The 26099-nt window shown below is 51.4% G+C and overlaps 3 protein-coding genes across 10 annotated transcripts; all 3 read left to right on the top strand.

Annotated features, from left to right (window-relative positions):
• Positions 1–1312: 1312 nt before the first annotated feature.
• Positions 1313–13878, top strand: LOC116450972 (UAP56-interacting factor-like). 4 transcript variants are annotated; one of them, XM_032124013.1, is made up of 9 exons: positions 1313–1419; positions 3755–3898; positions 7638–7780; positions 9494–9618; positions 10446–10527; positions 10955–10998; positions 11080–11154; positions 11793–11904; positions 12661–13878. In XM_032124013.1, the coding sequence occupies exons 1-9, from the start codon at positions 1338–1340 to the stop codon at positions 12754–12756; spliced, it is 903 nt and encodes a 300-aa protein (XP_031979904.1). In that variant the 5' UTR covers positions 1313–1337; the 3' UTR covers positions 12757–13878. The 4 variants fall into 4 exon arrangements, with proteins under 4 accessions (XP_031979904.1, XP_031979905.1, XP_031979903.1 ...); XM_032124014.1 differs by having other exon boundaries at positions 10443–10527; positions 10958–10998; XM_032124012.1 differs by having other exon boundaries at positions 1314–1419; positions 10443–10527.
• A 3061-nt stretch (positions 13879–16939) lies between these two features.
• On the top strand, positions 16940–23523 carry LOC116450981 (serine/threonine-protein kinase PAK 3-like). Of its 5 annotated transcripts, XM_032124036.1 has the most exons (9): positions 16940–17217; positions 18091–19078; positions 19332–19395; positions 20259–20368; positions 21145–21240; positions 21638–21736; positions 22156–22352; positions 22666–22782; positions 23242–23523. In XM_032124036.1, the coding sequence occupies exons 4-8, from the start codon at positions 20311–20313 to the stop codon at positions 22765–22767; spliced, it is 552 nt and encodes a 183-aa protein (XP_031979927.1). In that variant the 5' UTR covers positions 16940–17217; positions 18091–19078; positions 19332–19395; positions 20259–20310; the 3' UTR covers positions 22768–22782; positions 23242–23523. The 5 variants fall into 5 exon arrangements, 3 of the variants coding, with proteins under 3 accessions (XP_031979927.1, XP_031979926.1, XP_031979928.1); XM_032124035.1 differs by having other exon boundaries at positions 22666–23523; XR_004243032.1 differs by having other exon boundaries at positions 21145–21303; positions 21638–22352; positions 22666–23523.
• A 215-nt stretch (positions 23524–23738) lies between these two features.
• On the top strand, positions 23739–25216 carry LOC116451103 (collagen alpha-1(I) chain-like). The gene is made up of 3 exons (XM_032124238.1): positions 23739–23876; positions 24063–24715; positions 24892–25216. The coding sequence occupies exons 1-3, from the start codon at positions 23739–23741 to the stop codon at positions 24896–24898; spliced, it is 798 nt and encodes a 265-aa protein (XP_031980129.1). The 3' UTR covers positions 24899–25216.
• Positions 25217–26099: the final 883 nt, after the last annotated feature.

The following is a 26099-nucleotide window of genomic DNA, read 5'->3' as shown; positions in this document are numbered from 1 at the left end:
CTCCTCTTCCAGTCTATTGCTAAAAACTGGGCTTATATGGATACTTCCAGTCCTTTCCCAGCAGCCACAGATTCCCTGGGTGCTCTGGCCAAATTGCTGGGAAATTTCAAGGATTCTTTTTGGAGGAAAGCTATTGGACTTGGGCAGCATTAGTGCCAGGGTTCCCCAGAAAGCAGCAGAGCCCCCAGCACACGTTGTGTACCACAGAATGTTACAAACAGTGTGTCATGACCCCAGTTCCTCACATCTCACGTTAATCTGCTTTCATGGTCATTCCGCAGTGTCACTGCAAAAGATAGCAAAAGTTATTTGTTGCTCTCTCAACACTGTTCTATTATTTTCTTTCGTGAAAGAACACCTCCCTAAACCAACACTTTCAGAAGCACTTGATCTTTCTAAGAGCTGTACACATACCAGGAGGCAATCCTTGCCCTGATTGATCTGCGTGTAGAGATTTTTCTCCCATTTGAAGTGCAAGGTGGGGAAAAAAAACCTGACTTGAAAACACAAAACATGCAGACATTGTTCACTATTTATGTGGCCCCTATTATGTACGTGATGAGAAAGTTTATTTCAGGGTATTATCATACGGAAACTTCAGAGAAAAGCATGCTCCTCACTTGATGCATGGCAGCCCTTTGGAAGATATTGTTCTCCCATCTCTTTTTTATTTTCTTCACTCGTCTTTAGAAGTAGAGGAAGATGGTTTAGCTCACATTTTGTATTCAAACTGTAGAATAGTTTCGGTGCCATAACCAATGTGACACAGAGACTGAAAGATCTGACGAACCTGAGTTCTGTGAGTTCGGGATGCTGCCCTAACACTAATCCCAAATGAGGTGCTTTCTCCGCAAGGCGCTCACAAATACGAGAACAGACTTCACGCACGAATATGAGCCAAGAGTATCTCTGTTTGCAGAGTTGCCTTGTTTTTCTGGTTCAGAAATGACTGCTGGGTTGTTAAGATACATCTGCTGCTGGCATAAACTCCAGAGGAAGAGGATGCAGGGGGAGAAGAGGAAGAGTGTCAGCCCAGAGCCTGGAGAACGCTGCTTAAGGCAGAGAAGGATAGACGGGAGGTGCTGATGGAAAGGACCGCCGGGGAGGGTGCGGAGGGCAGGGAGCCAGGGCAGGGCTGAGCGCAGGCGGGGGAGCAGCGCTGCCTGTGGGCGACGCAGGGGCCGCTGAGTGCGGGGAGAAGGGAGCCGGGCACAGGGGGCCGGGCACAGGGGGCCGGGGCAGCCGCGGCGAGGGCCGGGGCAGCCGGGGCGGGCGGGGGCCGGTGCGGGGCCGGCACATTCCGGGCAGGCGCAGTGAGCGCACAGCGCTGCGGGCCCATGGAGGCGGCGGGGCCGCAGCCCGTGCCGGGCCCCGCGGCGGGGCCGCAGCCGGCGGCCGAGGAGATCGACATGTCCCTCGGTAGGTGCGGGGCGCTGCCGGGCGGCGGGGCCGGGCCGGGCCCCGCGGGGGCTCCGTGCGGCGAAGGGAGCCGGGGTGGGTGTGCGCGGGATGGGCCGGGCCGGGCCGGGCAAAGGCCGTGCGGTGGCCCCGCCGTGCGGGTGGCCCTGTCCGGGTGGCAGCGGCCAGCAGCGGCGGAGGAGGAGGTGTGTGCGGGGCCCCGGCCTCGGCGCTGGGCTGGCAGCAGCCCGGAGCTCACGGGAGAGCGGCCCGGGGGGGCTCACGCAAACCAGCCCCCTGGACATGGGAAGGGGAGCCACGGCCTCGCCGTGCTGCTATTTATAGCAGCTTGCTCCGATGTTCGCCATTCCTTTGGCACTGGGAATGTGGAGTGTGCATAAACAACCAGCAACCGCCCTGTCATGAGCTCCCGAGGCCTGGATTCTGACGCATGGACGAGAGATCTTGATGGATTATCGTGTTGGCGTCTCTGCTGTGAAAGGAAAGTCCACCAGCACCTTTTATTATTGGGTCGGCTTCCTAACTGAAACCTTGTGTCATTTCTTTCCAGCAAAGAGCCATCTGTCAGGAACAGCAGGACATTTTCCGCTGCAAACTCAAATTGATCCCTTGGCTAATGCACCTTTATTTTAATATCTCTATGAGGAGCTATATCTGCAACAGCGGATCCCTCATTTTTTATTTCTTTTTCTCCCATAGTATTGCACACCTTTTTTCTCTTTGCTGATGTGGGATGCTCCCTTTGCTTTTGCTCTCCCTTAGAGTTTCTCTCGATCACCTCCTGTGGTCCCACTCCATATTCTATCCAGAATACACCTTACTCAGGGTAGAAGAGAGAATTGGAAAACAAGAGCCCGTTGGTGAAGAACTTTTTCCATCAGGTGGTTTTTCTATGCTTTCAGATATATTTGTGCCTTACATGAGTTAGCAGTCACAAAAAAACTGCAGGAGTTGCTCTAAAGCTGCCCTGATAGATTTAATTCTGCCTTGAGGGCGTAGGTGTACCATAAGTGACCTCTCAGAATCCCCTTGCAGCCTTGTGTAGAAGTCCATTACATCGCTCTGTTAATCCCATCATGTTTATGGGCAGAAAAGAAGGGTAACAACTCATACCCAAACAAAAAAGACATTGAAAAGTGGCAGATCAGGCACCTGAGCATTCGGTCCTCTCATTTCCTCACGCTGTAGACAGCCCACCCTTGGATGCGTGCGGTCTCTTCCCTGCAGAGTGTGCAGGGATGCTTTCAAAATGCTTCACAGCATCCTGTGCTCCAAATCACACATGTCCCAAAGGCACACTTAGCTGATACCATTAGCAAATTCATCCCAAGAACATGGCCCAGCATCTCCCAGCCTATTCTTTTCCTGGCAGACTTGAAAGAGAAATCATAAAAGCAGCCTATTCTTACATCTGCTCTCGTTTCTTTTCCTTGGGCTTTGTATTCATTTGGACACAGGAGTTCTTGATGGAAAATTACAAGGGACCAGTGCTGGGGCTATGAGAACTCATGGTAAGCACCCCCTGAAAGCAAATGGTACTTCTGGCCTTTGACTCCAGTGATACATTAAGGAGCTGGAGTAGCCACTGCCTGGGAAAGGGCCTGGTTTGGACACTTCATTTCTTGCTAATTTATTCAAGTTAAAAACATTCTGCCTGGAGCTTCACAGATGTGGCTTTTATTATTTGTGAAGTATTTTCTGGAAGATTTGAGGTTGGAAAATATGAATTAATGAAGAGATGTCCCTTTGCCTTTTCCATTCCTCTTCATCTGAACAGCTTGAATTAAGAAGATCCCGTTGATTGCAGACCAGCTGATTGAGAACGGAGGCGCCTGAGCTGTTTCTTGATACAGCTCTGCATCTGAAAGTACTTTGTGTGTGATCCAAGTAGCTCAACAGCTGTGACATCCTCCTCCCTTTGACCACCGTTCCTAGAGCCACTCAAGTCAGACCTTCTCAAAAAAGTTCTCTGCCCAGCACTGAGCTCCTGGTGCCTCTGCCAAAACATCTTCCCTTAGGCTTGTGGGAAGCCTGCAGGATCAGATCCCTCGGTGGATGTGGGTCTGAAATCTTTGTCCTGCCCACGGTGGGGACGTGCTGGATGGTAGCACATTTTTAAATCATTTGCTGCACTCTAATCTCCAGCTCGCAGGAGCCCGGTAAATTGATCCTATACTTTCTAAGCTAAGCTTAATCTTCCATTGTCTGTCCAGCGTAGCTCACAGAACAGCAAGCTCCGTGTTTACTGCGGACAATTGCAAGCACCCAAAGAGGGAATCACTGTGGGTGGAAAGTGCAGGTGCTATGCGTTTCTGCTCTTCTCCTTTCATTCTAGATGACATCATAAAGCTCCACAGGAAAGAGCAGACAGATGCCAGTGCCGCGGGCGACAGCAGAAGGCAGCCGGTCAAGAACAGGAGTTCAGCCTCGGGCTATGGGCGGCCCCGATATCGCGCCTGGAAGCAGAGGAATTTGCAAGGTAGATGGGCACTTGAGACAGCAGAGGCCTGCCAGGCTGGAAAATGCATTTTTGTAGCAAAATCCAGCTCTTAAATCCTTCTCCTATCTCATTTCTCTGTGTGTATAAGATGTGCTCGGGCTTTGATTAGCTTTTCTCCCCGTAACAATGGAATATCAGGGCCCTTTCAGAGCATAATTCATCCATTTCTCTCCCTTCCACTCTCTCATGAATTACTAATTTAAAGTGACTTAATATCTATTCTCTATTCCTCTTGGCTTTGCATATTTTAATTATGCCTCTTCCTAATCCTCATTTTCCCAGAGCAGACTTAAATTATCCCAATTACCCCCTCAGTAACTGTATTTGATAGCTCAGTTATTGAAGCTAAATTGTCACTTTTGCCAAGCATGCTATTTTTATGGTGAGTTTTTTTTATAATACCGAGTGATCACACCTTTGTTTTGTTCCACTGGTTTTTACCTACAAACCAAAGTTATCTGCTGCATGAAATGCCATCTCTGTGAACTTTATTTTTTTTTTTAATTACTGCTAAGTCACTCCCTGAAGATTTTAGGGATATTTTGCAGAAATATCTTTGCAGTCTTATATTGGAGTGCCAATCACACATCAGGACAGTGGGATCACTGGGAGCAATCCTGCTTGCCTCTGCTCTGCCTCCCATCCTTGTGTTCTTGGTGTCCACCACACAGTGCCTTACTGAGGATTGTTCCAGTTCAAAACAGAATGATGAAAAATGCCCTTAGTAAATTGATTTTTTTATCAAAATCCACAGGCTTTGATATTCTCTCACACTTAAGCACTGCATCCAGAGGCAAATCCAATAAAATATTTTTTACCCTATTCCTTAGATGGGAAAACTTTTCTGTTAATTTATAGAATTATTTCTGCTGGTTTTAGTATTTCACAGGTTTTCAGTGAGTCTGAATTCAGCCATGCCAAGTGCAGAGACCCACCATGCTGTGTGGTGCTGATTGTCGGTAGCAATTTGGGGAAGCTCAGCATGACTGGGAATTTAGCCCATAATTCATCAGGGGCTCAATTCACTCCAGTTGCTGCTGAAATGCAGTCCCTTCTGGGCTGAGATGTGATAACCATTATCAAAATGATGATCTGAGAAGCCCAGCACTGTAATGACATAGGAGGGGGAAGGGTATTACGCTGATTAAACCAGCAAGCAAAGTGCTGTTAATCCCTCTTGGAATATGGCTTAAACCATCTCCCTAGTGGGGGAAAGATGATTTTTAATGACTAGAAATTTGAATTTCAAATCTCCTTAAAAAAAACAGTCTTGTCAGACATGGGAGCTTGTGCCCAGAGTGGACTGGCTGAGCAGAGATGCCTTTTGGCCATCCCAGGTGTGCTCAGCACCAGGCTCTGAGCATGCACCCAAACATGGGATGTGTGTGGGGGGAGGTTTCTTCCCCAGCTGCTGACGCTGTGGGGTTTTACTGAAATGTTCTTACATTATTAACTATCTGCCAGACCTTTTGCAGAGATGAAGCCTCCCATGTGTCACACTTCAGGACACACATGACAGAGCGAGGCCTTGGTCCCCAGCTGGTGTAATGGGGTCCCCCTTGGAAGCTGCTGGCTCTGTCATGTGTTATTTGTGTTGGGTGAGCCGTGCCTGAGTGCACTGCTGAGCACAGGCTCCCTAATAGGAACAGACTGACAGGGGTACGATTTTCTAGTCAGGGCTGCCTTCCGCAGCGCTCCCTCCCATTGCCCTGATGGAATATTCAGGAAAGGCAGCTGAGCTCAGTCTCTTGTCCTCTCCAGGGTGTAGGAGAGCTGTGCAGCAAGGCTTGGTGGCCAGCAGGAGAGCAGCCCAGCAAATAGGCAAGAGATAGGGACGGGTGCAGGGTGGGGGTTGAAGAGAAACAAGGCTGGGCAAAAACAAACTGGGGGAATAGAAGCAGGAGAAAAAAATCAAAGGGCCGTTAAATACAGCAAGTCCACACCTGGTCAAAAAGAAACAGTTTGCCAAAATGGAATGTTTGCCAAGAGAGGAACGTTTACACATCTGCACTTCTGCAGTGAGAGGGCATTTTTTGCAAAGGAAATAACAACTGGCCCCTGAGCTTGTGAACTGCATTGCATTTTTGTGTGTGTTCCCAACCAGCACCTATGGCCATAGGGCACGAAGCATGGTGTTTGGGATCTACTTCCCATGGCCCTGCCCTGGTGCCCTTTTGTTTTAGAGCCAGAGCAGCTCAAATCATCTCCACACATGTTCCAGTGTAAGCAGCTCAGGCTGGTGCTGGCTGGTGTTACACCCTGAGGCTGGAGCCTTCATTCATTATGGCAGTGCTGGCCCCTCACTGTGATGTCACTGCTGCCTCAGAACACTTCCTTTCCAACTGCTGCGAGTCAGTATAAATTGCTGTCACGTAACAGTCGATGGGACGAGATCAATACACACAGCTCACTGCTCTGTGGTTTGTGTCAATGAGGTTCTGCTGTGAGATCCAGGGTTTGGGTGCACTCTCTGGCCTCTGCCATGCACAGCTTTGGGCCTGACTTACACAACCCCAAGATGTGTGCACATCTCACTGGTGTAGCAGCTGTTGGGGGGAGTGGGCTGAAAACAGAGGGGCTGTATGCTCAAGTGACCTCGCAGCTGGGGATAGCAAAGTCTGAAGTAGCAGTGAAGAAAAATACACATCTACTGCTGTTTACCCTCTGTGTGCATTGAGAAGTAGAACATCTGGTTATAGATGATGGAGGTGTTTGGTAGACTTGGGGGCATCCTACTGGACATGCTTGAGCTCCCTGCCTTGGTACAGAGATCAGAACACAGCGTGGTTGTAACTCTGTGCAGGCTCCAAACCCTTGATAAACTGGTGTGAATGGCAGCTTGGGGATTGTCCAGCACTGGGCCAAGCTTAGTAGTGCCCAAGTGGCTCTGCTTAGGTGTTGCTTCAGGGATCTGCTGGTTTGTGAAGTAAAAAATAAATTCCCTCCTGGCATTCCAGCTGTGAGTTTGTGGTTGTTGTTGTGCCTGTATCAGCTCATACAGTGACTCAGAAACTTTCTGTCTCATTACAGCTACAGAATTTTATTATGTGGAGTAATTAGGTTTGGAAGCACTGTGCCTCAGTATGACAGGGCTTTCCTCTTGCTCAACACTTCAGCACTCTTCAAAATCATCAGCAGGCTTAGGGGAAAAGGTTAAATGCAAGAGGGACTGCGGGTGTGCGTGTATCATAAAAAGCCAGCAGGAGGTGTCCCCTCCAATATAGGAAGTAATGGTATGTCAAGCTCAAAGAAAATGAAAGTATATATATATAAATAAAATTTATGCTATAATGTGGGCACTCAGAGCTATTTCAGGGCGCTGTGGGGTTGGCGTTGGGATGCTCAAATCACTTGTGTATCTGTATCAAAAGGCTTTTTCTGTGTCATAGTTAATTCATAGCAATGTGAGCTCTGACAACAGATTGGCAGGTCTCCTGATGTGGGTGTTCCTGCCTTTACAAGGAATCAGAATTGTGAAAAGCTTTTCTGTTCTGTATTCTCTGACATCAAATAATGTGTCTGTCAGTCCTACATACAGTAAGAATGCCAGAGAGACATTGGAAAAATTGATTATTTAATATGAATGAGCATGACTCTTGCACCACTATTTGTGTAGATACTCCTGTATCACATCGAGTTAACCTTGTAATCTATTTACAAAGCTGTAGTCATGAATTGAATTTTGAAGGATGCTAAAATAAGAGGGCTTTTTTTGTAGGACCTAACCGTTTCAGAAGAGGGTTTGGACAGCAGCAGTTCAATCGGAGACAGTTCAGGAATACCTTGCCTGGTCGCAAGAGAAGAGCAGCTGCTGCATTTGATGGAGTGAGCCCTTTAAATCGCCAGACATCGGCTCAGGAGGTAGGGGAATAAGGAAGGTACGGCTTCTCCCAAATGTCATGTAGAAATCTGCTCGATTTTATGATCCTGGATCACCCCAAAGAACAATCTACATAAAAAACACCATCCTTTATACGCCTGTGCACAGCATTTGTATGCATAGGTGAGTACAGACATACATGCATATGGAATAGCAATTTTCCAGTTGGTTTTATAAAGCTTCTGACTTAGCATAATTTTACTGATCAGTTCCCATGGGTTTTGCAAAAAAAGATTTTTTAAGAATTGGTCTTAAAAGGTTTAAAAATACTTCCATAAAAATTAATTCCACAGCATCTCATCTTATTATTATCATTTAGAGGAGGTGTGTTAAGATTCTTTGTTATTTGTTGTCCACCCAGAGCATTTTCCAAGTTCCTATGAAGTCAGAGGACAGACTTGGTGACTTGTCAGGTGGCTCTGGTTCAGAGACATACTTTCCACCAGAGACACTGATTCCCAGTACTGACAGATAGTATGAGAGTCAGCTGGGTTTTCCTGCACTGATGAAAATCCACTCAGTTAGGAGGTCACAGATGCTCAGTAAGCTTTTAAAAAAAATGCAAGTGCTGAGCAGGGTGGCATTTAGTGGATGTGTTGTAGGGGCATAAATAAGAACGCCCTAAACTGAGCATGCATGTGCAAGGAGTGAGGTTATTCCCGAAGATAAAGACCAGGATGACTCAAATATTGAGCGTGGCTGGTATTTACAGAAAGTAATAAGCAGTTGCTAGGAGGTATAATTCTACAGTAGCTTCCACTTGGCAGAAATAAACCAAGGGGGAAGAATATGGAAACACACCTCGGTTAGAGGGTAGTAACAGTGATGGTAGTTGTCCCACAGAAATAAACAGGCTGAAGCCTGGGGCAGTTTGTGTTGGAACTGCAGGAGAGACGCTGCTGAGGGGTCTTCTGGTGTGTTTCGTGCTTCAGGGTGTGGTCCAGGCAATGTAGGTGTCCAGACAAGAAAGAGCTGATGACCAGAAGGAAAGCTGAGTGTTGTAATGCTAGGTTTGGTTTAGCAGGCTGCAGCTCTCCTGAGAGCTCAGCAGGGCTGCTTAGGGCAGTGTGACCATGTCACCATCCCGTAGCCCATTCCGGACGGCTCCGCGGTTTTGCTCTGGTCAGCCATCAGCGTTACAGCCAGTGATGGTGAAGGAGGAGAGAAGGGTCTCTCCATAAGGGTTTAAGAGGATCTTTTAATGGTTACACCTTGTCCCAGTGACCCTCAGAGGCAGAGAGACCTCGTGATCTGGGCGCAGGGGGTTTTGTCAGGGGCTCGGGGCGGTCCATGGGCAGAGTTGGGGTACAGGAACCAGTAGGGAGGACCCGAGGGAATGGCCAGGGCTAGGGGCAAGGAACAGGGAGGGAACAATGTGGGATAGGAAAAGCAATGGGTAAACAGGTCGCCACACCTGAGCAGGGCTATAATGCATGGCTTCTGCTAGATTTGCTCTCCATGAACTGATTGTTTTTTTTCTTCCTTGGTTTCTGCAGCATTAGAATGAAACATTCTTCCTGGCGCTTGTAGTTCCATGTCCAGGAACCAAGGCCCACACCCTGACTGTTGACAGCAGTGTCAGCAGCAGTCAGTGGAGAGCAGGATGTTGTGTGCTGTCCCTTGTCCTCACTCTCTGTTCTTGTACCGAGACTGTGGCACAGGTGACAACTGCTGAGGTCTCACGGCTCTTTCAGGGCAACAAGAAGAGCAATGCTTTTGCCAAAAGCGGCAGTGGGCAACAGGAGGAACAGCCACAGCCATCTCCAGGCCCCAAGAGATTCAGAGCAGATCCTTCCAGCATCCGCACCCCGGGGAGAAGGTAAAATCTTTGGTAGCTCTGGGTTACTTTGGTTTTCAGTGATTCCCTGCAGTGAGTGCAGCTCATGGGGTTCTGCTCTCCATACGTGCCAGCTGGGCATGTGCTTGTGTAATATGAGAAAAATACCCCCGGTATGTTAGGAAAGCACCTGGAAAGAAAACAACCTCATGCTCGTAGTTAATAATGCTGATCTTAATCTGTTGTTTTATTTCAGGAAGCACAGAAAATGTGACCTTTGTATTTTTATTAAACTTTGTCGCTTTGGGAAACACTTTGAAGGGCAAAATAGCATTTATTTTCATAAAGGCAGGAAATAGAGATTCCAGCCATAAGGGATAGGCAGAGACAGGGAGTCTGTCCTAATGAGGGGCTGCAGGAGCAGACTGTGCCCCAAGAGCTGTGAGGAAGGCAGTGTGCCAGGTGCTGGGCACTGTCTTGGTGCCTGTCTCATCAAGATCATTATGTTCTCTGAGCTCGAAAGGAAGCTCCTTGCAATCCTTTCTCTGCTCTGTGCAGAACAGGGACTGAATAACATTGAGAGGTCCTTCTTGACCTGATTTTTTCTCTGTGATTTTCCTCCCATGTTTTTTTGCTTTTAATGAGCAAAGTTCAGAACACACAAGCTGTTGTCTCATTTGAGCAGAAAATCAAGTTCCTCTGAAACCCTTTGCTGGCAGAAAAACCTGTTGGGCTGAACTCGGTAACACACCGCCTCATTTGCTTCTTACTCTGCTTTTTAAGACCACCTCGGGTTAGGTATTTTGGCATTAAACATTAGAGAGACCTGGCATCATCTTCACCGCTGTCATTCTCTCCTTTACCAGCAGGCCTTTCCTGCTGAACAGGGGACCAGCATTCCAGCAGAAGCGGGTGCAGCCGTGGTTCTCCAAAGCCCGCTTCCAGAGAGGGGTCAGTATTGAGACATTTCTTCTGAAGTCTGCTGGTAGTGACAAACCTTCCAATTTTACCAGCCTTTGTTGTAGCTTTGCTTCCAAAAGTAGCTGGGGGAGAGAGGTGGATGACCTGAACGCTGCGTGTGTTGGTAGGAAAGGAAAGCATTTGCAGGCAACTTTTAATGCAGTTTGGTATTCTGGCAGCTGGGAAGTAAATCCTGGGAGGGTGATAAAAATAAACCTTGCAGTTTATAGAGCAGCACAAGCAGGGCAAAGTAAAGCCATCCCATACACATCACTGCCAGTGGGAAACCCCAAATTAGCACATTTCTTAACAACTTGAGAGGAAGGAGCTCTTCAGATACACCAAACAAAATCCTGGAAAAATCGTTGTTTCTGAGAGCTAATTCTTTTAAGTAATTGTTTTTAAATATATCTTACAGCAGATGGATTCTCAAGGAGAAGGGAAACCGCCAAGGATGAGAAGGTAATTGGTGAACAAAGGCACAATGCAAATATGACGTGCTCTTTCACGCTTGAAGCTGGATGAATCTCCCTGTCTCGGCAGGTGGCAAGTGAAACCCAGCCCGGGAGCAATTCTGACGGTTTCTGTGGTTAATCCCCAGGCAGGCCAGACCAGCTCGTAAGTAAATGAGGTGATTTGTTAGGGTGGGAGCCCTACAAAAGCCATCGAAAATCCCTTTAGCATTATTGCAGCATCACTTCCATAATGAGTGTGCAATGAATGGTTCAGATCCAAAATGGTTAGCAAATGATGTCTGGTTCCTTTCCCAGCATATCAAAAGGAGATAAAAATCTCCTGTATTTACCTCTAATTACGTGGTAATCTGTAATTAACGTGCCCTTGTTTGTTATGCAGAGTGAGTAGAAATGGAAGCACCATTGTGGGAGGAGGTGGCAGGCTGGTTGTGCTGGTTGTGGGGTGTTGGGAGAAACAGTGTGCCCCAGAGGGGCTCAGAGGCTGGAAAGGGGCAGCTGCAGGACCTGGCACCCACGTGGGGGCAGAGAGAAGGATGGGTGAGGGCACTGTGCATGTTCTGGGTGCCAAGAGCACCCCTCAATAGCCTGGATGTGACAGTCCCCAGTGCTGGAACTCTGCCTGCGCGGCTGCTCTCCTGGCTGCCTTTTGACTCTGCCAGGGGTCAGACACGCCATAGGATGGATGGTGTGGGTGTCTTCTTGACTCCGCACTGGTTTGGAGAGGGTGGGGAGTGAGCTGCCTTAGCATCCTGAGTGACTGCAGCTGTGTGCTTTTCCCAGGCCTGGATCCAAGCGCCCATTCCTGCGAAGCCAGAGACCCCCAGCACGGGTGGCCAAGCCCCAGCCCAAAGGGGTGCTGCTGAGATTCAACTTCCGCGCGATGGGCAACCAGGTAGAGGATTGTCGACGAGACAGGAGGCTCCTGGCTCCCTGCAGCAGCCCTGCCACTGAGCTGTTAACGTCCCACTCAGGTTTCTGGGGCTGCCAGCTGGGTTTATCTAACAGAACCTGGGAGGAAAGTCCCGTAGCTGTGTTGGCCAGGTTGCTCACAAAGCTGAAGGCACTTGAGAAGACTGTTCAGCAACTACAGACTCAGCCCAGTTTTCCCCACTCTGATGGCCTGTCTTGGCCTGTCCATGTGCTTGCTTGGAGCAGGGAGATCCTGCTGATGAGTAGTCTTGGCGAGAGGGGACTGTTTCACTGTCAGTGCTTCCCATTCCTCAGAGACACACGGCACTTCTGGGCTTTGCTCGCTCTTTGCTTTGGTGCCCTTCTTGGTGTCATATTTTACACTGAAGTATGGTCCAAGAGCCCTGGGGCAGCTGAGAAATCCTGCTCCACCTTCTTCATTGCCGGCGTTTCTTGTCTGGACAGTTTGGTTTTACTTGATGCCTTGTGCTCAAATGCCATCTGCTTGCTCCTGTTCTTGCCGAGGATGCCCTGTGTCTTGGGGCTGGGAGCTGCTTGGAGGTTTTCCAGCCGCACACAGTCTGTCGAGCTCCCTGTCTCTGTGTGCTGAGTGATTTAATTGACTAACCAGCTGTGAAACACCGGCCTGACTGATGGGCTCTAATCAATACCCTGCTACAGGTTTGGCTATGCTTTGCCACAAGACAAGGGACTGACTCGCTCTCGCTTTCCCCTGCAGACCAGCCTGACGCTGGATGAGAGGTTCTCTGGTCTGAGGAATAAGAGGCGCTTTACAGCGGCCAGGAGCGCCGGACGGACGGTCACCATGCCTTAGCACCGCGTGCTCGTCACAGGGACTGCCTGGAACAGTCCAGGCTCCATCACTAGGGCTCAATAAAAGTCGCTAGATTCCCTTCGAGATAGCTGATTTGGCAATGTGCTGTCTCCTTCCTTACACACAGAGTGAATGAGTGATTGAGGGCAGGGATGAGGCAGGATGAGAGTTTGGGCCAGAGCACAGGGCAGGTGGGACATGGGCAGGGCGGTGGACAGGGCTGAGTGGAGATGAATTTGCTGGGAAGCTGTAGGGCTGGCACAAGCCCAGTCCTCTGGCCAGGGCACCCTATGCTGACCAGGGTGACTCCTGCAAGTGGGAGGGTGTACCATGGAGCCTTCCCTACATTGTCCTGTTGGGTGGGACAGGGTTGAGGATGCTGTGCCTGCTCACATGAGAGACACAGGGAAGCAGGGATGCTCCACCTGCCCACAATCCCCAGCATCCACCTAATTGCCCAGCTTGTGCTTGCAGGCATCCCTGCCCAGAGGTTTGCAGTGTAAGACCCCTCCACCCTGAAAACATGTTGCTTTTCCCTGACAGTCAGGCCTGAGCACCTTGCATTTCTCTGTGGATTGCTGTGTTGTTCTGACTGCTGCTGCTGGCCCAGCTGTGGGGACGGGGTGAGACGTGCCATGCCGTGCTGCTGGAGTGGCTGTCCTCAGCACAGGGCACAGACAGGCTGCCCCAGCCCAGATCACATTTTCCAGTGCTGAGTAGTTCTACATTAGGGTTTTTGTAGTTGCAGCTCCACCCATGCTCAAAGCAGCAGCATAATCAAACTAGCAGCAGCACTCTGATGAACATTGGCTGAGATGTTAATGAGCTGGGTTTAGACAGTTGTTAATGAAGCCCTGCATCAACCCTGAGTAACTGCTCCATTCTCCAGCCACTGCTGGAACCCAACACTGAACATGCTGGACACAGCCTGTTATTGGGCTCTAAGCTGTACTTAAAAAAGGAAATATTTGATAGACTGCTTTACATTTTACACCGAGCATCTTTAACAAGAGACTGGACTTGGCATTGATTTTACAGGAATGTGTGAAATGTTGTTAGTTGACGAAGCCGTGATGTATGAGTCCAGTGCACTGAATAAAAACCTAACTTGTCAAATGTCAACCTCTGATTATTTCCTTTCCTTCAACAGCCGTTTGGTGCAAGTTCAGCTTCTCAGCGTGACACTGCATGGGCTGGTGCTTTGGGGGAAACGGGGTCCCCACTGGTGCCCACCTGCAGGCAGTTTACTGCTTTAAAAGCTGCCTCCAAAGCAGTGTGAGGTTTTCAATAGGTATTTCGTAAAATCATTGCTGTGAGCTCTTTTGCCTTGAATGTTATTGGCAAAATTATCAGAGCAGTCCTGGCTCCAAGTATGTTCAAAATTAAACAAATGCACCCCAACGCCCAGGTTAACGAACTCTGGAGGAGACGTCACCCCTTTATGCAAACAATCTATATGTCATGGAAAGTTGAAAAGTTGAACAAGAAACACTGTCACAAATGGCAGTGTCCCTGATTTCAGTTGCCTCCTGACTATAAATATGGACAGAAGATGGCAGACTTGCTAGGAAAACCTGAGCACTTCTTCAATCAGGTTGCAAAGGGATGGAGCCCTTCAATCCTGAAAGAACAGCTGAGTGTGCACCCTGATTCTGTTCTCCACAGAAATGTTTTTTAGCCATCTGTACCTTATAATCTTTTAACCATTCCTTAAATTAAAGGCTGAGGTGATAAAAACTGCTTTTTTTTCCTAGCTTGATTCCCTTGCAGTGCTGGGTGACTTTTTATGTACAGGAGATAAAACAGGCTTTGCAATGAATTCACAAGTAGCCAAAATGCGTAACCATCACACTAAAAACATACTGGGAGAGGCCACAGTGTGAGCTCACCCCAACAGGCATAAAATCCCCCTTTCTGCTATAGTACTAAAATACCCACAGAATAATTGTCTCTAACAGAATTATCCCTGCTGTGGTGCACAGGGTGAGCTGCTGCACAGGGCTTGGCTGTCCTTTGGGGGAGGGTGTTTGTGTGCTCAGCTGCTTCCTGAGCCATTGCCAGGGGCACAGGTGGCCTGTGTTCATCCAGGGTCTGACAGTTCCCGTGCAGTGTCCTGTGCTGGACAGGTGGCCCAGCAGTTCCCCACCTGGGGAGTGGCAGCAGCTGGCTTTGGCCGAGCTCCCTGCCAGGATGGCTGCACACAGGCTGGGGCCACTGTGAACGGGCAGATCTGTCACCTGGAAAACTTCTACTGTTTCAGGCCAGGCAACGTCACGTTCAGAGTAACATCTCAGATGGTGTCTGAGAAGTTTAAAAATGTATAATCAACTGCACAGGGTTAGAAGAAAGTCCCCCATAGTGCATCCCAGGGGAGGGGAGACACCAGCACAAGTGTGTGGTCCTGCTTGGTCACTGCACTGAACCCACAGTACCACTGATCTGTGTCTTCAGTATTTCACAGCACTTGGTGGAGGATTCTTCCACTATTGCTTTTTGCTTTCTATTTGTCTGTGATTCCAAAAGGCAGTATTATGAGTTTTCAGGGCAAGAGCAGAAGCTCTGGCCCAGCCAGACTGATTGGTAGATATTCATCTGTAAGCTTGAATCCCACAGTCCCCACAAGGATCCACAGCTGAGGTCAGAGGAAGCAGCCAGCCACAGGGTTTGCAGGGGACAAAGGGACCCCTTTTCCCCTACACCTGCATGTTGCACACAGACCTCTTTGCTGGAAGGGCAGTCTGTGTGCCAGGACAGGGTGATCCCCAAATCCAGGCAGCGCTGCACCGCAGGACTGAAGCCTTCACTCTTCAGCACCTTCTCAGGGATCCTGGCTCAGTCCGTTCTGCTGAATTTCCCCCAGACATCACGCACAAAGTATTTCGGGTCTGATCCTTTTGTGATCAATAATGGCTCAGCTATCTCCCAGTGATATGTTGCTGACTGAAGGCCAGTGTGTTCCATACAAAGGGAATTTCCCTTAGATCCCCAAATTAGGCATGACATATGCAGGCAAAAATAAAATAAAAAACCAACCCAAGCCAATTGAAGAATGCAAGGATCTTCATGAGGTTCAAGGCTTAAAAGCAGATTCTGCTTACCAAACACAGAGCAATTGCATTAAAATGTTGTTCTATGAGGCTTTCTTTAGCATTTCCTAATCACAGCTCCAGAGGCATTTTTGGAAGGTAAATATGCAGCACCTAACAAGAACTGATTACATGGTAGGAGAGGCAATTATCCATCCATAGAGTGTCCCAGCAGTCGTGTAGCATTTTATTCAGGTAACTGGGCCCCGGACCTTGCAAGCGGCTTCTGATTTATGTCTCCCCACTGCCCTTTCGCACTCTGAGCCACGGGCATTCGTGCCTTTGGGGCTTTTGTGTGAGCGTTCCTTGACCCATTTCAGGGTGAGCCGCTCGCTCGTCTTCCCTTTGTTCTGCCACGGCCGATTCCTGGGTGCTTTTTCTCGCTGCCACACGCGGGGATCCGCAGTCCGGCTCTGCCGGTGCCGGGTTTGCAAGGCAGAGGCCGTGGCGGCTCCGATGCTCCCGGCGCAGGAGCGCTTCGGGCCTGAGGAGCGGGCGCTGCTCTGCGCTGCCGGGGCAGATGCGAGCGCAGCTGCGAGCGGAGCCTGAGGGCAGCGGACGGAGCCGACGGGCCCCGCGGCCGGGCAGGGCCGCGCTCCCAGCGGCGCCGGGGCTGCCGAGGCGATCTCTGCGCGTTCCTTCGGCTCCGCAGGGCTCCCCGCAGCCGCGCCCTCCCGAACGGCGCCCCCCGCGCCCGCTCCCGTCCCGGCTGCGGGACCGCCCCTCCCGGGCTCCGCCGGCTCCCGGGATGCCCCCGTTGCCAAGAGGGTCGCGATCCCGGTCCCGGTCGCGATCCCGACCCCGATCCCGATCCCGATCCCGACCCCGATCCCGATCCCGGCCCCTCAGCCCCGGCCCCTCAGCCCCAGCAGCGCCCCCTAGCGGCACAGGAGCCCTCGGGCACACACGCGCGCACGCCCCCTGAGGAAGCCCCGCCCCGCCGGCACCGCCGGCGCCGCGGATTGGTTGTCGCGGCCGAGGGGCGGTGCGAAGCCCCGCCCCGTCCCGCGGCGCCCCCTGCGGGCCCCGCGGCGCCTGCGCAGCGGCGGCGGGGCGGCCCCGGCCGTTGTTGTGGAGGGGCCGGTCAAGATGGCGGCCGGGCAGGGGGGCGGCGGCGGCAACAACGGGACCGGCAGCGGGAGCGGGACGGCGCCCGGGAGCGGAGCGGCGGGGCTCGGGATTCCCGCGCACCTGACCCTCTCCTTCTCGTCCGGGCCGCACTGGGGCGCGGCAGCTCTGCCGCAGTCGCACACGGTGCGCAGCCTGGAGCGGGCCCTGGAGGAGGCGGGCAGCTCGGGCATCCTGTGCCTGAGCGGGAGGAAGCTGCGCGACTTCCCCGGCAGCGGCTGCGACCTGAGCGACACCACGCAAGCAGGTGAGTGGGCCCCTGCCGTGGCCGGGCCGGGGCTGCGGGCGTCCTGCGGGGCCGCTGCGGGCCCGGCGGTGAGGGCGGGGGGCGCGTTGCCGCTGTGGCGGGCGCTGGGGCCGGGCGGTGGCGGGTGCGGGGCCCTGGTGCGGGGCTGCAGCGGAGGGGTCCCCGTGGTGACACGGGAGGGCTGTGGGGGCAGTGGAGGGGGTGTCACGGGAGCGGCCGCTCTGGGTGAGCAGCGGGGGCCCCGCTGTGTGAGGGCAGTGGAGGAGAGCGGGGAGGCTCCGCGTTTGGGGGGGGTTCTCCGTGCAGGACAGGGCCTGGAGGATGTGGGGGTGCAGTGTCGGGGCTGCCCTGCTGGGCGCCCTGGGGGCCGATTGTGCCGCGTGGGTGTGGGGCGAGCGGCCGTGCAGGTGTGGGCTGAGAGCGGGGCACGCTGAGCCTCGTGTGTGCGAGCGGAGCGGGGCTCCCGGAGGTGCCAGGGGAGGTGGGGGGCGAGCGGCTGTGTGTGAGCGTGTGCGAAAGCACAGGGCTGTGTGTGAGCGTGGAAGGGCACAGGGGTGTGTGTATTTGTGTGTGCGAGGGCACAGGGGTGTGTGCGAGTGTGGAAGGGCACAGGGCTCTGTGTTTGTCGGTGGTTGCGGGGGCACATGGCTGTGCGTGTCCGAGCTCACCGCGGGCTGAGGTGCTCGGTGTGTTTCGGGGTGGAGTGGTCTCTGTCCCCATGTGTGCAGTGGCGCTTTCGATGAAAGGACTCCTGGTGGCATACTGTGAAAGCAAAACGCTCTCTCTTGGGGTTGCCTTGTTGTGTGGGATTTTCTAGCACAGGCGTTTTATTTTCCTGACAGCATCTGGTTAATTTTCCCTCTCCCATTGCAGGGCACGTCACAGGTGGCTACCGAGAAACTCCTCGTTCGGGGAGTGGAGAGGAACCTTTGGTGTCCAGAATTGTACAGCAAGTTGTGAGCTTGGCGTGTTGCAGTTGAGTGCCAGCCTGGTGGGCTGACAGAAAGTTCCTGTCAGTGTCTTTGCAGCAGCAGAAGCTAAGGGATCCCTGGCTGTTTTCTCCTTTTCTCTTGAAGAGCTTTTGAACAGCTGCAGGAATGATTTTGCAGACAAAAGATTGCTTGTTGGTTTTAGCCGTGATGGAGTATCTAATTCACAACCATAAGTGGCAATGTCTACTCTAGCCCATTGTTAGTTTCAACATCTCAGAATGCTATTTCTCTTTAGTGCAGCTGGATGTGTAGCTGAGGATAAATAAGATAATCAGTGTAATACGACTTCCTGTCCCTCATGCTACTGTCTGTCCACAAAGCATAAAAGCTGCATTAGGGCCTCCTCTGGCTCTGTCTATCTCCAAAGAGGAGGAAGACAAGAAGGCTGGAGAGGAGGAACAAAGTGAACTTCCCTCTGTTCTTGGAGACGATTGTGAACTTCCCACAGTTCTTGAAGACGAGGGTGAATTTCCCACCATTCTGGAAGATGACAGCAAAGCTCCAGCAGCGTGGATCGAGGATGGTGAATGTTTCGCAGCGTGGAATGAGGAGTAGGAACATCCTGCGTCGTGGGAAGAACAACAGCAAAGATCTCGGAGCATGGGAAGAGGAGGGCAAACATCCAGCATCATGGGACCAGGATGGGGAACATCCAGTGGCGTTGGAAGAGGATGGCAAACATCATGCAGCATGGGAAGAGGAGGGACAACATCTCTCCGTGTGGGAAGAGCACCGTGAATGTCCCACTGTTTGGGAAGAGGGTGGTGAAGCTCCATCGTTTTGGGAAGAGGACAGTGAACCTCTCTCTGTTGAGGCATCATGGGCTGAGCATTCTGACAGCAGCACAGCCTTACAGACAGAGGGGAGAGGTGAGTGGTGCCTGATGCAGCTGGGTACGTCTGCTCTCTGCCTTGTCTGCCAGAGCAGGCTGTTGTGTGTGTGTGTGTCTGAGCATCAGCTGTACTCAGTGTTCCTCTGCAGCTGAATGTCATAGATGTCATTTATTGCTCTTGCCCACCTGAGTAAAAGGGGCTCTCAGCCCCAGAGAGTGGAGCTGCATTTTGGCTCCGCTGCAAGGCAGGATCTCCATCTTGGAGTGACTGCCTTTCCTGTTTCTTTCAGGGAACACCGTGAGCGTGGAGGAACCTGCCAAGAAATACACTGAAGTTGAGCCAGTTGGCCAAGGGTAAGTTCAAGTCAGTGACCTCTGCACAAGCAGGGGCCAGGTATTTTGCTGGAGGGCAGTGGTATCTTTCAGAGCAGGACATGCTGGCTTGGTCTTATTCTCTAAAAATGTTTAATGCATCAGCTGGTGGAGACTGCCATTATTGAGGGCCAATTTATAGTCCCAGGTTAGGACAGTAACTTCAAAGGATACTGCAAGACCTAATTAAGGAGAGATCCTGCTTGGGATCAGTTTTGGGTTTTAGTCCTCCTGCAGCAGATTCATAGAAAGGGAGAGATAAATGAGAAGATGTATGTGGAAAGCAAAATGCTCTCTTGGGGCTGCCTTGCTGCATGGGATTTTTCAGCACAGGCAGCAAAGCTTTCTCCTAAACTCTACAGTTGTGTTTAGGTTTGGTGTCAGTGACAGCCCATGACAGTGATCATATTAGTAATGTATGCTGTGTGTTTGCTCTGTTATGCAATCCCAAACAGCAGCAGTGGCATTTGAAATAATAACCAAACCCTTTCTCAACTATTTTGCTCTATTTTCACAGGACTAGAATTGCTTCCTGCTTGCAAGCTATGTGAATATTAATAATAGTGGTGATAAACTGAGAAGATTGTAGGTGCAGAGAATGTTGTTAGAGTTTTGTGGGTGATGGATGAGAGACCCATTTCTCCAGGGCTTCCAAGGCCAAATGTCTTTGGCCATGTGTCCTGTAAGCAGCCCCTGAGGGGGGAACATCACTGACTGTGCTCTGGTGTCCCATCCCAGGGCACTTTGCACAGCCTGGCTCCCTCACTCCAAAAAGACTCGCTGCATGTTTGTTGTGGTCTCATGCCACAGCCTTCTCCAGTTAATGGTCTTCAATGTCCTTTTAGGTGGCCATAAAGAAAATAAATCATGAACAGCAGAACCAGGAACAAGCTGTGAATGAGATCCTGGTCCTCAAGGACAAGAAGCATCCCAACATTGTCAGCTATTTGGACAGGTGAGTGCTTCAGGTATTGTCCCGTGCACTGGTCCTGAATTAATCTTTTCTGGCAGATGTAGTTTGTAGCTTGTTTAGGAAAAAGCCTGACTTGGCCACAGCTTCCTAAAACAACAGCCTGTCAGTTCACTACGTCCCTGTTGTTTTGTTGCTTTGGTTTAGTTTTTTCTTGAAGTTGACCCTATTTTCTGTGTCTTATGAGAAGTGCTGATAAAGTGTGGTAGAAATTATTTCCCTTGGCTTCTCCCCTGCTCTTTTCCCTTGCTGTGGATGCCAGGAAGACAAGGTTCTTGTTTCCAGAAACACCTATTTTGCCCATTTTTCAATTGCCTTGCCTGTTTCTGAAGGTTCTTTATGCAAGGTTTTCCAGACAGTTGACCACTTTTGTGCTAAGTGGTGCACAACCTCCTTCTGTGCATAACTCAGAGTTGTGTTGCCTTGCTGCTGGAGTTACTGGTGGAATTGCTGAGTTAAGGTGGTGAACCAGCTGGTGGCAAGTGGTGTGGTTCCAGACTGATCTCAGCTCCTCCTAAACTGCATTTTCACGTGCTTGCCATGTAAGGCATCTCCTTTTTCACAGGTGTCTCCTTCTCATTTAGACTGTGCAAGATTCCAAGGATGGTAGCCTACAGGAATGTCTCTCCATTTTACTCTGTGTTCATTTACAACTGACCTGGAAGCAAAACTCCCCTGCAGTCTTTTTCATAAGGTAGTTTAGCTGTGCGCATTCATGTCCATGCCACTGTTTTCTTCTTTCAGCTACCTTGTTTATGAAGATCTCTGGTTGGTGATGGAGTACATGGACGGAGGAACTTTCCAGGATGCTGTTAGACAGACACATGTGGCTGAAGAAGACATGGCAGCTGTCAGCTGTGAGTAAGGGCTCCTGCTTGTGCTTCTCATGGCTTGGACATGATGGTCCTTTGAAAGAGATGGTGAGAACTGGAACGGCTTCATGCTCAGAGCTTTGTTTCTGTGTTGTTTTTTATGCCCTGGAGAAGAGAGAGCCTCTTAAATGAACCACCTGTCAGTATCCTTGCACTTCTGCTCTCTTCTTGTACTCTTAGACTGTTGTTGTACTCTGTCTCTCTCTCTCTTCTGATTTTATTTGCTGTTCTCAACTTTTCCTTGAACTCTTTTGTCTGGAGCTGGGCTGCACTGCACTTCTTGCCTGTCAAAGCAAAGTTGCTGGTGGCAGAATTCTAAACTGTCCTTTCTTGTATATTCAGGTCATTAATTTTTACCCTCATGTTTCTTGTTCTCTATCAGTGTCTGCAAGCCCTGTATTTCCTTCATTCGAGGCAGGTGATCCAGAGAGATCTGAAAAGCTCCAACATCCTTCTGGAATGGATGGCACTGTCAGGTTGGGTAGATATCCTTGGTCAGGCACAGTGTTCCTGGGATGTGGGTGTGGGGCTGCTTCCCAGTGATGGCCAGTTCCTCAAAAGTGGTGCTGGTGGAAGTGCCTGGATCCTGCTGCCAGCTGAGAGCAGCTGCAACATGCAGAGGAGTCTGGAGAGAAGCAGGGTGTCAAGAGTGGCTTTGCTTTGTGTATGTCCCTTCCAGAGGGGAGGGAGTTAGAATCTAAAGCTTCAAGTGAATACATAAAAGCCACTGCCTGAAACCTGAGGGTATCTTTAAGTGTCCAGTTGCATATTTCCTTGGCTACAGGCCTGAGGCCTTTTGCAGCTTGGTGCAATTCAGTGGTGCATTCTTAGAGCTGGGAGTTCTTTTGCTTGGATTTTTAATTCCCGCTGACTCTTGACAGTGTTTGTTTTTGTCCTCAGCTGATTTTGGCTTCTGCACTCAGCTGACCCCTGAGCAGGATCAACAGAGCTCTGTGGTGGGCACTGCTCACTGGATGGCCCCAGAAGTTGTGAGTGGTTCTCCTTATGGCCCCAAGGTGGACATCTGGTCTTTTGGGATAGTGACCATCGAGGTGGTAGAAGGAGAACCTCCTTACTTCAAGCAAACTGTGGCCATGGTAAGAGGCAGATGTCCAAGTGTTTGCGTGGGCCTGTGTGCACAGAGTGGCTCTGCACTGGGATGAGCTGCTGGATGTTTTTGGAATTCCCAGAGGACTCACTGAAATTGGCTGTCAGGGCAAACTCGTTTGGATGTAGCTGTGGCTGCATCAGGGTTTGGGTTTTTATTGTTGGTACAGAAAAGTGATCTCTGGACAGCATCTCTGTCTGGGTGGACACTGCCTCTGGAGCCTGGGGTTTAGAACCTGGGGTGGCTCTGAGCACCTGTGGGTATGAAGGGAACTGGTGCAGTGTTGTGCTGGCTTTTCCCAGGCTCGCTGTCTGGTCTGGCAGAACGGGACCCCGCCCTGCAGGAGCCCGGGCGCCTGTTGGCTCTGCTGCGGGACTTCCTCAGTGCAGCCTGGAGCCCCATGAGGAGCACTGCTGCAGGTAAATGCAGGGGAAACAGCAGCACAAGGGAGGGGTTTTCTTGTCAGGCCCCTGTCCTGTAATCTGCAGTCTTGGTGCTTTTCACATGGAGAGCAAGCAGAATCCTAGACTGGTTTGGGTTGGCAAGGGCCTTTCAAGGTCATCTGGACCAGGTGCCCTGCGATGGGCAGGGCCATCTTCAAGCAGATCAGATGGCTCAGAACCCTGCCTGACCTGACCTTAAATGATTGCAGGGGTGAGGCACCTACCACCTCTCTGGGCAACTTCTGTCAGTGTTACCCCACTCTCCTTGTAAAAAAAGTCTTCCTGATGTCTAATCTGAGTCTACTTCCCTCTCTTGAATTTAAACCACTGCCCCTTGTCCTATTGCACCAGAGCCTGTAAGGAGCTTGAGTTTGGAAAGTAATGCTTCATTTCTTTATTTTTTATTCTTTGGGCAACATCCATTTTTATCATCAGCCAAGCCTCTCTCCAGCCTGACACCTCTGATCACTGCAGCAAAGTAGTTGAGGGAGCAGCAGAGATGAAGCACTTGAGGACAGCTTTTTGTTATGCCAGTTAGGACAACTGGTTAGTTATGCTAGTTAGGAGAGCTAGTTTGTTCTGCTAGCTAAGATAGCTCGTTATGGTAGTTAGGACAGCTAGTTTTTTATGCTAGTTAGGACAACTAGTTTGTTATGTTAGCTAGGACAACTAGTTTTTTACACTCGTTTTTTGAATAAAAACTCTGTTAAACCTCAACTCCCTTGAAGTATTCGTTCCTTCTCACCCTGTGATTCAGCTGGCTGGAGCCATGTGAAGGGAGAGTGGGCCCAGCCGTGCCCAGAGCTGAGCCCTGGCAGAGCCCTGGCAGAACCCAGAGCAGCCTCAGCATCTGCAGAGCCAGGCTGGAAGGAGGCCCTTGCAGCCTTCTCGAGTGCATCCGACTCTTGTTTACAAACTTTGGGTGGTGAAAAATGCCCCTGGTGCTAGAAGAGGACAGAAGGGGCCCAGGCAACGCCCAGCTGTTCCATGCAAGGGAAAAGCGCGGCCAGTGGCGGAGAAAACCCATGCGTTTATCCCCTCCCACTTCGGCCAAAAACTTGACTCATATGGCAAGTCAAATAAGGGCAGGGGAGGAGCTGAGGCCCCTCCGTCCCTGCTAACCAAAGCGTCCTTTGCGCGGTTCTGAGGCTCCCGGGCTCTGTCTGGTAGCCTCACGCGTGTTTGTTTCTGTCGTGCTGGCTCCCAGCAACCCAGGCCCCTCCCGGCACAGGGTGGGTGCTGGAGGCTGTTAGCAGGGAGATGCGATTTCGGGATACGCATTTGGTGGCCACCTGCGAGTCAAGAGAAGCATCGATCTCAGCTGGTCGCCCGTCCCGTCCTTTCTCTGCCCTCCTACTCCCTCCAGCCCCGCCCCTCATCGGCGGGCCCCGAGCAGACGCTGCCGAAGCCTCCGCTCCCCAGTAGGGAACCCATCCCGTACTGCTCCTGCAGGGCCTCCTCCGCCTTCGGTGCTGGCGAGACGCGTCTGTCAGCGTTCGGCCCGGCCCCACGGACGGCCCCCGAGCGCCGCGGGCCCGGCTTCGCTACCGGGTGCCGGCGGCCGGGCTGCCGAGCGGCGGAGCTCGGGCCGGGGGCCTGGGGAGGCGCGGGAGTGTCCGGAGCGCGTGTGTCCCCCCTGGAGCCGCGGCGAGCCAGGCGGAGCCCAGGGCCAGTGGGACAGCTCCGGAGTCAGCCACTGCGGCCCGCCCAGCAGCGCCGGAGCCAGAACGGCCAGGGCCGGGCGGAGGCGAGACTGCGGCGGGACCGCCCGGGGCCGGGAGGGAGCGGCGGGGGAGCGGGAGGCCGCGAGAGGGACCCCGGCAGAGGGACAGGAGGAGGACGGGCAAGAGTGGGAGCGGGGCGGTAGAGGCGCCGCTGGCCGGAGCGCCGGGGCCGTTTGTCCGTCGGGCCGTTAGTCCGAGTGTCCGTTAGTCCGGGTGTCCGTTAGTCCGGGTGTCCGTTAGTCCGAGTGTCCGTTAGTCCGAGTGTCCGTTAGTCCGGGTGTCCGTTAGTCCGAGTGTCCGTTAGTCCGGGTGTCCGTTAGTCCGGGTGTCCGTTAGTCCGAGTGTCCGTTAGTCCGAGTGTCCGTTAGTCCGGGTGTCCGTTAGTCCGTGACTCTCTGTCCGTTAGTCCGGGTGTCCGTTAGTCCGTGACTCTCTGTCCGTAAATCCGGGTGTCCGTTAGTCCGGGTGTCCGTTAGTCCGTGACTCTCTGTCCGTAAATCCGGGTGTCCGTTAGTCCGGGTGTCCGTTAGTCCGTGAGTCTGTGTCCGTTAGTCCGAGTGTCCGTTAGTCCGGGTGTCCGTTAGTCCGTGACTCTCTGTCCGTTAGTCCGGGTGTCCGTTAGTCCGTGACTCTTTGTCCGTAAGTCCGGGTGTCCGTTAGTCCGGGTGTCCGTTAGTCCGTGAGTCTGTGTCTGTTAGTCCGGGTGTCCGTTAGTCCGGGTGTCCGTTAGTCCGGGTGTCCGTTAGTCCGTGAGTCTGTGTCCGTTAGTCCGGGTGTCCGTTAGTCCGTGAGTCTGTGTCTGTTAGTCCGGGTGTCCGTTAGTCCGAGTGTCCGTTAGTCCGGGTGTCCGTTAGTCCGTGACTCTCTGTCCGTAAGTCCGGGTGTCCGTTAGTCCGTGAGTCTGTGTCCGTTCCCCACCGGCCGAGCCCCGGGGCAGCACCGGCCATGCAGGGCCGCTGAGTTGGGAGGGACCCGCCAGGCTCGTCCGTGCATCATTTATGCATCGTTTGAGCCTAATTAAAGATGGCGTGATTGATAAACTGACACTGGATACCTGCCTCCCTTAGGTTTTTAAGTACCTAATGAGGGGCTAGGCTAGATGCCTTTATGAGGGCTTACACACGTTAATCTACACTTTCTTGAATGTAAAAATACTTAATTGATTGTCAGAAATGTAGCCGCGGTAATGCAGAAACGTGCCACGAGATGGCAAGTTAGGACTGCGTTAGGCACCTCGTACTCGCCTCAACTGCAGCGAGGCAGTCACCAGGAAAAACCAAAATACGATGACTGGGATGGGGAAGGCGCGTTTACAAGAAGCATTTTATGAAATCTAATGTTCCTTTTCTCAAGATTGAAAATAGTTTTTAATCTGTTCCTTTTCTCTGCCTTTAAACTTGCTAGGGTTCTCTGACACACGAGGGCTATTTTCCACAGTAGGTTCTTGTTTGTTGGTTTTAAAAAGCAAAAATAAAACCAGTTAAGACTAAAATTGAGATTCTGTTTCTTAAATATATGGTGTTTTGGGAACTACTTATTAAAGTAAAAAGTAATGAACCTATGTTTATT

This window comes from Corvus moneduloides, chromosome 14 (genome assembly GCF_009650955.1).
Source record: "Corvus moneduloides isolate bCorMon1 chromosome 14, bCorMon1.pri, whole genome shotgun sequence".
NCBI lineage: Eukaryota > Metazoa > Chordata > Aves > Passeriformes > Corvidae > Corvus > Corvus moneduloides.
Note: the sequence above shows the minus strand (reverse complement) of the source record. Positions and strands in the feature narration are given on the sequence as shown.

What these genes read in the sequence shown, in the direction of transcription:
- LOC116450972 (XM_032124011.1), top strand. An exon ending in GCCAGACATCGGCTCAGGAG is followed by an intron (nt 7,781 to 9,493) that starts GTAGGGGAATAA and finishes CGGCTCTTTCAG; the next exon opens with GGCAACAAGAAGAGCAATGC. An exon ending in AAACCGCCAAGGATGAGAAG is followed by an intron (nt 10,999 to 11,079) that starts GTAATTGGTGAA and finishes CTGTCTCGGCAG; the next exon opens with GTGGCAAGTGAAACCCAGCC.
- LOC116450981 (XM_032124036.1), top strand. Translation starts at nt 20,311, where the DNA reads ATGAGATCCTGGTCCTCAAGGACAAGAAGCATCCCAACATTGTCAGCT. An exon ending in GGATGGCACTGTCAGGTTGG is followed by an intron (nt 21,737 to 22,155) that starts GTAGATATCCTT and finishes TTTTGTCCTCAG; the next exon opens with CTGATTTTGGCTTCTGCACT. An exon ending in TCAAGCAAACTGTGGCCATG is followed by an intron (nt 22,353 to 22,665) that starts GTAAGAGGCAGA and finishes GGCTTTTCCCAG; the next exon opens with GCTCGCTGTCTGGTCTGGCA.
- LOC116451103 (XM_032124238.1), top strand. Translation starts at nt 23,739, where the DNA reads ATGCCCCTGGTGCTAGAAGAGGACAGAAGGGGCCCAGGCAACGCCCAG. An exon ending in CCAAAAACTTGACTCATATG is followed by an intron (nt 23,877 to 24,062) that starts GCAAGTCAAATA and finishes GGCTGTTAGCAG; the next exon opens with GGAGATGCGATTTCGGGATA.